Source organism: Ptiloglossa arizonensis, chromosome 4, assembly GCF_051014685.1.
Source record: "Ptiloglossa arizonensis isolate GNS036 chromosome 4, iyPtiAriz1_principal, whole genome shotgun sequence".
NCBI classification, from domain to species: Eukaryota; Metazoa; Arthropoda; class Insecta; order Hymenoptera; family Colletidae; genus Ptiloglossa; species Ptiloglossa arizonensis.
Window position 1 is genome coordinate 23608221 of NC_135051.1, and position 10309 is coordinate 23618529.

The 10309-nt window shown below is 36.1% G+C and overlaps 2 protein-coding genes across 2 annotated transcripts; one reads left to right on the forward strand and one right to left on the reverse strand.

The window, feature by feature from the left end:
* Positions 1 to 396: 396 nt before the first annotated feature.
* LOC143145524 (dnaJ protein homolog 1) lies at positions 397 to 4051 on the forward strand. The gene is made up of 2 exons (XM_076308985.1): positions 397 to 569; positions 2036 to 4051. The coding sequence occupies exon 2, from the start codon at positions 2047 to 2049 to the stop codon at positions 3112 to 3114; it is 1068 nt and encodes a 355-aa protein (XP_076165100.1). The 5' UTR covers positions 397 to 569; positions 2036 to 2046; the 3' UTR covers positions 3115 to 4051.
* Positions 4042 to 10160, reverse strand: Stl (ADAMTS metallopeptidase stall). Its single transcript, XM_076308991.1, has 4 exons — positions 9757 to 10160; positions 9431 to 9643; positions 8579 to 9351; positions 4042 to 8124 (listed from the first exon to the last, which is right to left on the reverse strand). The coding sequence occupies exons 1-4, from the start codon at positions 9880 to 9882 to the stop codon at positions 6936 to 6938; spliced, it is 2301 nt and encodes a 766-aa protein (XP_076165106.1). The 5' UTR covers positions 9883 to 10160; the 3' UTR covers positions 4042 to 6935.
* Positions 10161 to 10309: the final 149 nt, after the last annotated feature.

The following is a 10309-nucleotide window of genomic DNA, read 5'->3' on the forward strand; positions in this document are numbered from 1 at the left end:
CGACATAATGTATATATGCATACGTAAAATTCTTAATACCTACGATATATGTTTACCCAGTGTATATCAATACAATACTCGGCTAAGTTCAGGTTGTAACAAGAATAGTATTTTTATTGCGCATTTCTTTATTTGAGCATCGATTGTACAAAATTACCATTCTTTAATAGTAAAATATCAATTACTCCATAAGTATGTTTCAATAATTCGAATGTATTATCGTTTTATCAGTGTCCCGACATTACATTTCATATAACGCGCGCATGATTGTCGGTCACGTTTTCGATCTATAATCAAGAGTTGGGTTACTGACGTCATCGAATAAGCGCTACGGAACTGCCGTCGACCCATTCTCGAAAGTTCCGGAAGCCACTAGAAGGAAAGTTTGTATATATGGACTGCGCAGCTTGCGCGACACTTTAGTACGTGACGAGAGGTGTTAAATGTTGTTTCGACCGATCTGTCAGAAGCGTACGTTTCGTCAATCTTTATAACGTTTTAAAAGAGCTCAGTGAATTCAGTGCCAATTGGATTTTGTGGTTTGTCAAGTAATCGCAGGAATAACAGCAGTAAGTTTCGAATGAAAATCATGAACAATTTCTAGACAAATTCCGATTCTGTCAGATGTTCACAGGGGGGAAAAAATGGGCGTCTCGCAGTGAGGAGTCGTTCACGTACATTCGTCGCGTTATTTTACGAGAGAAATTTTCAAGGTGGAGATCAGTACAGCCATAGTGGACATGGTTGAATTTATTTTTACGCTGCTCGATATCGTTGTACGCTTGTAGGAGCGGACACGTTCGTCGCTTATACGCGCTCATCATTGCCAGAAATAGATATCGGTGAAATACGTACGTGGGTGTGCGTTAGAGAGATATCCATGCCTCTTTTCTTGAGAATATGCGAAAAAAAATGGCAGATCGTTGGCATTATCGCGTTTGGTATCCCTGTGCCATTACTCCACCTGTGCCCGATCATCGTTTCGTATTTCAATGATTTTAACGAACCAAATTCGGTGCCAAAAATGATCCGTTCAGATTAACAATCGGAAACGGCGTTTTCATAATCTTCTTGAATTTAGAAAGTCATGTCGAGTCGCAACTATCTGTTTTTTCAATTGTAGAAAGCATATGTCATCTAATAATAACGTTATTAATCATTACTTCGCAATAAAATTTAGTATAACCAAGATAGATTTTAGTAGAAGATTAGATTTGTGAAAACGGTCTCTTTTGGACATTTTCTGTATCTTAAGTTGGTAAACTTTGAAATATATGCTAATTGTACTACGCGACGGTTGTCCGATTTGTAGAATGTAAAGTAAAATCGACGATTCAAAATCCTGTGATTGAATCGTGTATGTAGGTAAAAAATATTTCCATACTCGTGTGAAGGTGATTCGTACAAGACGAAAAAAAAGTTCTTTGTGCTATGACGTCGAAGTCGTACTTGAAACTTCTGAAAGAGCCGTACTTTTATGGTCACGTCGCGTTAAACGACGTTTCCGAAATTGTCGATATAGACCGTTGTACAGACCCTCGAAAAATGTACCTGTAATGATGTAATAACATTCCGATTAGGGCGCGGAATATTATGCGTATTACGAATGATGGTGATGTGTACAATTGGATTAAAATAAAATTGATTATTTTGATGCCAAGTGTTTTTCTGGAAAAAAGAAAACAAATAGCGAAATGCCTTATATCTATATCTGACAGAATTATCCGTAATTTAATTAAAAACAGTTTAAGTAGATTGAAATAAGTGCACATAATTGAATTAATATAACAATTTGAAGAAATACTATAAAAATAGATTAATCAAACGTAATTTAACAATTATACAAACAAATAATCTTTGCACAACAATGTATATATTATATATTTAAAATGTTAATAATAATAAAATATACTTATTCCACAATTCTTATTCCTAGTCAACTTTGTCCTTTATTTTTCTCCACATATATAAATATGTACTGTTATTCTATCTAAAAGCAGTATATCAATTTTATATTTTCTTTGATCTGTTCTAGATTAGTCACCAATGGGGAAGGATTACTATAAAATATTAGGCCTAAATAGAACTGCCAATGATGATGAAATTAAGAAAGCTTATAGGAAGCTGGCTTTAAAGTTTCACCCTGACAAAAATAGGGCTCCTGGTGCGGAAGAAACCTTCAAAGAAATAGCTGAAGCTTATGAAGTACTTTCTGATGCAAAGAAGAGAGAAGTCTATGACACTTTTGGAGAAGAAGGTCTAAAGGGAGGAAGTGGATCATCAGGAGCAGGAGGAGGTGGAGGTGGTACAACATACACTTTCCATGGAGATGCAAAAGCAACATTTGCCCAATTCTTTGGATCTGCTAGTCCCTTCCAAACTTTCTTCGAATTTGGTGGCCCTATAGGGAATCAAGTGTTTAGTTTTGATGATGATGATATGGATGCAGACAATCCATTTGGTCTGAAATTACCCCCGCGTCAAGGAGGTCAAAGTGGTGCCTATAGATCACATTCATTCAACTTTGTGGGGCCTACTTCTGCTAAAGGAGGTGGTAAAGATCGTGCTCAGGATCCTGCTATAGAGCATGATTTATGTATTACTTTGGAAGAGATTCTACATGGTTGTACAAAGAAAATGAAAATATCTAGGAGGGTTGTACAACCTGATGGCAGTACAAGAAAAGAAGACAAGTTTCTTACAATTAATGTAAAACCAGGATGGAAAGCTGGTACAAAGATTACCTTCCAAAAAGAAGGTGATCAAGGCCGTGGAAAAGTTCCAGCAGATATTGTTTTCATCATCAGGGACAAAGCACATCCTCTATTTAGAAGAGAAGGCAGCGATATAAGATATACTTGCAAGATGAGTTTAAAACAAGCTTTATGTGGTACTATCATTGAAGTTCCTACGCTTACTGGCGAAAAAATCACTTTAAATCTGACAAGAGAAATTGTCAAACCCAGTTCAGTCAAGAGGATTCAAGGTCATGGTCTACCATTCCCAAAAGAACTATCAAGGAAAGGTGATCTTTTGGTTTCATTTGACATCAAATTCCCTGAAACATTATCGCAAAGTGCTAAGGACATTCTGTATGATACTTTGCCAAATTGAACAGGAAGATGAAAGAAAAGTATATGGATAAATGTCATCACAACGACAGTCCTCTAATTGTCCCAATTGACGAGAGTAAACACTCGTGTACGTTCTAGTACATAATACGTGGTTAGAGAGCTGTGAATAATACTTGTTGAGGCAAAGCAAATAATAATTTTATCTCATAGTTAGGAAAAATATGATTTTCACATTGTCAGTCAGATGTAAAAATCATTTTTTTTATTTGAATTTTGGCAAGGCTTGTTTTCGTTAGGATTTACAGTAAAAAATGAAGGAAAAGGTTGCTTTTGTAGTACAATGAAATATACTTTGCCTCCACACGTGAGAAGAACGATCCTAAATACTGATTAAGATTAAATATATTATATTAAGTTATGCAATTTACCAGTGAGAGTCTGTTACTGTACAACTCTGCGAATATGGTTTGATTACTTTGTTCATTATGTACATTCAGAGTATGTATTCTGTATGCATCTTGCGTAAATGAATGTACGTTTGCGAACATATGCGTGGTATACAAATATTACGTTGATAGTGTAAATGTGTTTGGTATGCCTGATTTGGGTAAATGATAATTTCTGCAGGAATATGACAAATTGACCTCATCGTCATTATATTCAAGTCATTGCCCATTATTTTTTCCATCTCGGTATCATGATTAAATTATTTCTTTGTTTCTATTAAAATATAAATATACGTAATAGTAAATTTAAAAAAATACTCTTAAAAAAAAAGACTTACAAATCTCATCGTTGTTGTCCACATGTTTACAGTGATTAGTGGGACATTTTGTCATGTAAAAGCAGATGTGTGTATAAACAAATAATTATTTGTAATATTGAGCTGATTGTTTTCTTATGTCATGCGTCTTCTTAATTTTAATGGTTGATTAATTATTTGTACGCTAAAATAATATCGATACAATTAAGTTACACGATCTGTATTTTTGTTCGATCCTTTTGTCTTTTGATTCGCTCCTACGCTGGCACTCCTAAAATAGACACCGAAGTAGGTGACGTCATCGTCCTATCTCCCGAGATACTTTCACACACAACTGCATGGCGAAACAGTAGAATTCAGTGCAAAATGTGCGCGTGTATTTACACTAAATCAAAAAAGTTTCCATACATCCGATTAGAACTTTTTTATTGATTATAATAATTAAATGTATTTATAAACAGCTTTTCTCAACTGATTATAGCGTACAAAATCCTCAAAACAATTTGTACTAAAGGAATTGATATATTATTTTGCTTTTATAGTACTAAATGTAAAGAATAGAATTATCTAAAATTAGATAGCTCAAAAAAGTTTCCATACACAATAATTTTTATTGAACAACTTACAAATTAACTACTACTATTTTATCTTATCTTTAATAATTAGTATGCCCTTCAACATCCTATTTTTTAACTCTCCTATGAGTTTTTCATTATGTCTAAATTAATTGAATTCCATTTTGTTGTAATTGTATTCTCTAATTGTTTCTTATTTTTAATGTTATATCTTTGTATGCTAGGATTTATATCCAGCGATTGAGGAGATGTATTTAACAGTTTTGGTACATTATACTGCAACTATTCTGTAACACATTTAGCGGTATATTTCAGATTGTAATCTCGCTAAAAAATGAATTCTTGTCTGAGATTTAATTTTTCTGCACTATGTTTTAGGTTGTCCTTTAATATGATCAAGTAGTTATATTGATCCATTATAATATCGACAAATTTATAATTCTGACTCTTGATGCATTTATGCATCCCCAGACTAAAATACCGTCTCCATACTTGACTGCGAGGCACATGTTTATAATTTCTATGATGTTCGTTCTTTTTTTGTCATAACATTATTCTTCCATTGAATTCAAAAATATTAAATTTCAATTTGTTGCTAAATGTTACAAATTCCCAAAAAGATCACGGTTTATTAACGTGAGTTTTCGCGAATTATATTGAACTGTTACATGTAATGTATCAACTGTTCCAGTTATCCTTTTAAGTGATTGACCTTGATTTCTTAATAGAATGATTAGCTGGTAAATTGCAACTGGTACTTCCATTATTGGCGACTTCTTCGTATTATATCTTATTAAAACTACTTTAAACTCATTTCTGAATTATAGTCTATGAACACTTTTTTGTCGGTCGAATAAACCGCTTTAATATTTTTACTTCTAAATTTTACCAACAATAGATAATATGTTAATTTTTTAGTATTAGTAGTTTTATCATATAATTTTATCGTTAATTATTGTAACCGATACAAAAGTGTTTCTAAATACATTGTAACACTGCAATACACTAATTAAGAAATGCTAGTCCAGTGTATGGTAACTTTTTTGATCCAGTGTATATAAAGTTGTGTGTACTTCATTTTTATGTTTTATATAATTATATAAAATATAATATATATAATTGATAGACAATTCCCAATTCCCTAGAATTATAACATATTTATACCTATAACGTATGTACAAAATAAATAATGGGTTATACAATAATAACTCAGAGCGAACAAAAATAGGTGGAAATCATCAAAATAATGTATATGTATGAATTCTATAGCATCAATTCCACTTTGAATAATTATTTCCAATACAAATACGTGCAAATTGTATGCGTTGCAACCACTTATCAAGGTACAAACGACTCTTAATTATGTAAGTGGTGGACCGCGTAACAACAAAAGCAAATTCTTTTTCATTGTTTTGTTTGTTTTGTTTTAAACAGTTACGGTTTTATAGTGACTTTATCTATCGAATTCCGAGTTGTATTCTTTGTTCACGTGCAAAAGTTAAATCTCCCCTATCGTCCTGTGATGGGGGAGATTCTAATGAGACTAAACAATTTCATGTTGATAACCCTCAGAACATCAGGGACAGTGAACTTCTTCACCAAAAGACATAAGGTCCCCACTATCGGTCAAACTGTTTTCCACTATTATGTAAAACCATAGGGCTCATGGGGCACAGAAGGGACAAGGTGCTTATTGGGCAACTTCGCTTGTAATGTTAACGCAAACTATATGTCGGATTATTTAAAGTTTATTTGGATCAATGAAAAAAATAAATAAAGAAGGTGAACTTATCGGGCCTACAATCAATTTTTATACTATATTATTTTACACATAATAGGATTTATATATTATATTCTTATTCAATTAATGCGAAATTTACGGATTGATCATTTCATTAACGGGTGCTGGTACATCAATAGAAATATGGCTTGTTACTATTCATAGTAGAGAAAATAACGATTTATGTATTAAGTTAGTTCAGTGTTTAAATTTAATCTATGCATTTCATAAGAGAAAAAGTTAATTTACTTTAATTTTATTCTTTTTAATCCTATTACACGGTCTTTTAAATGAAACAATCAATTTTAAGTTTTTCCATAACCAACGAATATCATTATATAAATATAAATATTCCAAATAATTTTCAAAACATGTTTAATAGTTTAACGAACGAATATATGGCAAAATAAGTGTAAAACAGTAACCGCTAATCTAATAAATCTAAAATAAAAGATGTAACGAAATTCTAACGTATCGAATAAGACTTGAATTAGCAGCTGATAGAAAGAAACGTTCGATAATTGTAGATAGAAACAAAAAACGTGCAGCTCGCGAGCTCTCACCACATTACAACGGAGTTAAATAGTGGTGGAAGCACGTAAGTAGGGGAAAGAGCCGCATGTGGTTCATGGGGCGTCAGTTCGCTGTCCCTGCAGTACAGAGTCCTTAAAGATAACGAGCAAATATTTTGCGCACAAAACAGGAAACACAACAAATTCACGATAATATTGGAATCATTTATATTACTTTTTCATCCGATATTGCACAACAGAGATAGTCTCTTCCGACGGTTTCGGCAACTCTACGTAATCTTTATCGATCCATTCTTCTTCGTCCGGTGGAAATCCAATACTGTGTGAAAGGGAGGTTAAGAGTGGCAAGCCGTCCGGTCCCAAACTGAGATATTTAACCACCTGATCATCGAGACGAAGCCCATTGGGATGTGCGTTCTGAGGTCCAAATTCGATATCGTCGTGCTGACGATCCTTCAGAAGGTTTTTCTCGAAACGAAAGTTCTCCGGTAGACAGTGATGCTGCCGACAAAAATAATTTTGTCCCTCCTCGGCGTGGCACCACGTCCCATCTGGAAAGTATGGGTCAAGGCCAAGGTCGTTTAATTCCACACGCGGCGTGTAATAAGATGCTATGTCTTTTCGCCGACAGAATATAGTGCAAGCCATCCACGGTCTTTCGGTCTCGTGCGGTGCCTGCAACCCACCACCCTGGCCGTCCAATTCTGGCAATCTTTCGCTGAACTCGACGCATCTCAGTGTCGCGAATTCGTTGACGGTTCTACGTTTCTTCTTGCAGAGCTTGTCGTCCCTGCAGAGGACCACGTCGTAATGCAATCCTCGACAACCAGCGTCCGTATTTTTAGGAATTGGACTGTCACAGAATCGTCGTCTCGTTTGGGCACCGGTGGACTTTAAAAGACATCCGCTACTGCACGGTCCTGGTATCCAATTGCTCCAGCCACCCGGTTGAACGAGGGGCCCGTTCGTTTCTGGAGGAATCTGTAACGCGTTCTTACACTCACCGCCACGGCATTCCTTCCCTGACGCGCAATAGGTTCCATCTAACGCTGGTCCGGCAAAGTAGTAACCACTTCTGTGTGGAGTCTTGCATTGCAAGGAATCGCAGATTCCGTACAGGGTCGCGACGGTGGCGTCCTTATCGCGCAAGAGTATCTCGCATTGCTTCTTCGCGTTCCACTCTCTACCAGGAAGATCGAAGAATCGTGTATGATCTAATCGGTTACTCGTTTGGAAAGTCGGTCTGTCCATCAGACACGGCTTCTTGTATGAGAGCGTTTGCGCCACGTCGCGGCTACATTCTGACCAAATTGTCTCACCGTGCATACCTCTGCTGGGTGACATTATGTAGCCATCCTTCGGGCAAAGATTGCCCGTTGAATCGTGATGCATCCCTAGACTTTCGAAATGGAGCCAGTCATCGATTTAATGTCGCGACACTGCATTTTGTGCAGAGCGTGGAAGAATATTTATCATTACTAACGAAGAGGAATCTATTCATCGGAATCGGTGGAGGCAAAGTGTGAAACTTAAATAATTTTTTTTTAGATTTTCTAATCTTCTTGTCCGGTACAATATACAGTTAAGTTGTAAAGCAGCAATCGCTGAACCCGTGCTCTTACGAGCAATTTTTATATTTTATTTCATTTCTACTTCGTTACAGGACGATAAAGTTATCAAATAAAGAAGTTACAAACAAAATTTGACCTTAACTTTCAAGGTGAAAATTCAAAAGCAACTTTACGACAGATTTGTTTACGAATCTTCACCGATTCAGACGAACAGCGAAATGAACAGAACATATAAGAAATTGATATAGTTAAAAATGTATGTGAGGTATTATATTCACTTACTTGTGACCGATTTCGTGTGCAGCTATGTAGACGGACGTAAACCCCGCTGATGGAAACGGTTTACCAAACTGATTGGTCACACCTAATTCAGCAATAACGCAAGAGTATTGATCAATGCAAAGCCCATCTACCGTTGCAAGTCCCATAGTGGCAGTGTTCTTTCGTCCAGCTTCTATTGCGTAGAAATCCAAACCGGAAACGTACAAACCCATGTCCCAGTGATGCGGATGAAACTCGTCCAACGGATTCCGTTTCTTCGCGTAATTACAAAACGAATCCAACAGGCTACTTCGGTCTCCGTCAAAATGCGGCAGGTCACGTGGTTGCCTTTCCATGATCTCCAGTCTCACGAGAGATATATCGATTGTAACACCTAAACTTGGATGATGATAAACCGCTTGCACACCGTTTATATAGGCCAGTAACATGTCGCGTAACTGTTCATCGTTCCTGTCAAAGAAAGGCGAGAAAATATTGTAGCCAGGCTCGTCAAGGAAAACTGCCAACTCCAACGTAAGAGCATCATTGGACTTCTTCGGTCTTGGCTCTTCGAGTAACTCTCTGGTCGGGTCTGGGTTCGTTGCCTCGTCGTATTCGTACCGTTTTGGTTCGTTTTCAAAAAATATGGAAGGTGTTTGTGCTCTCTTGACGACGTGTGGCTGCCCCAAAGAGTCTGAACGTTGTCTGAGCTGATGATCGCCGAAAAACGAAATTTCTTGGCTCTGAAGCGGTGTAATTTCCAACGTGATGTTGTCCAAGAAAATAAGACCACGCTGTGACGAAAAAGAGCATCATTTTACGAGAGATCTCTCTTTGTAATAATTTTATTTATTGTTGGATCGTGATACTGACCACACCACCTTCCTCGCAGAGGCTTATGGCCGCCGAACCGAAATCATTTCTGTGAAGATAGTGGCAAGGTGTTGATTTACCAAGTTCCGATAATTCTTCCATATTGTCTTCCACGGTGTGTTTCCAGACTTGAAATTGAGGCGCTGTGATTTTATCATTTCTATGTAACATTAACTCGACAGACCGGTCGAAAGCCGTAAACCTTAAAGGTACCTGTAATTTATTGATACAAATGTATTTAAATAGTGCAACAAAGGATGGATTGTTGTACTTGATCTAGAAAATACAAATGTTAGTCTTTCCATTAATAAGCGTAGTGCATCTACCTCTGCATCATTTCCTGTATTCCATAACGGCAATAAAACAATTTCGGTGTCCCGCGTAACTCGTCCGTATACTATACGCAGTAAAAGTAGCATTATAGTTTCTAACGTGAAGGCCATATTGCGCATTTTGAATTTCAAGTTCAAGTACTCGGAGGAACGACAAACTTGTTCTTATATATGTAGGTTGATGCATACGCGTTGCATAACCCGTATGTCGTTTATCTTTACAAAAACATATACAATACGAGGTGCATGCTGGCACCTGTATCACAAATGTCGTTGACACCGAGATTTGAATGAATTAACAAGATCCTACGAGTAATGCATTTCGTGCATACAGGAAACGCAATTTACAGAAAGATATGCATTTTCTTTTTTTCTTTTTTTTTTTTTACATGTATATACATTAGCTGGCATGGAAAATATTTTTAAGAATATAATAATAATATTGTCATGGAACGGTTAAAAATGTAATAAATTAAGATAAAAATGTAGTATATTTTAATGCATTGGTTACTCGATGTACAAAACAGATACTGTATGAAATATAATC

Coding starts and splice junctions, on each gene's coding strand:
- LOC143145524 (XM_076308985.1), top strand. CDS start 2,047: ATGGGGAAGGATTACTATAAAATATTAGGCCTAAATAGAACTGCCAAT.
- Stl (XM_076308991.1), bottom strand. CDS start 9,882: ATGCGCAATATGGCCTTCACGTTAGAAACTATAATGCTACTTTTACTG. Junction 9,352..9,430: donor TCTGCGAGGAAGGTGGTGTG/GTCAGTATCACG, acceptor TTTTCGTCACAG/CGTGGTCTTATTTTCTTGGA. Junction 8,125..8,578: donor GCACACGAAATCGGTCACAA/GTAAGTGAATAT, acceptor CCATTTCGAAAG/TCTAGGGATGCATCACGATT.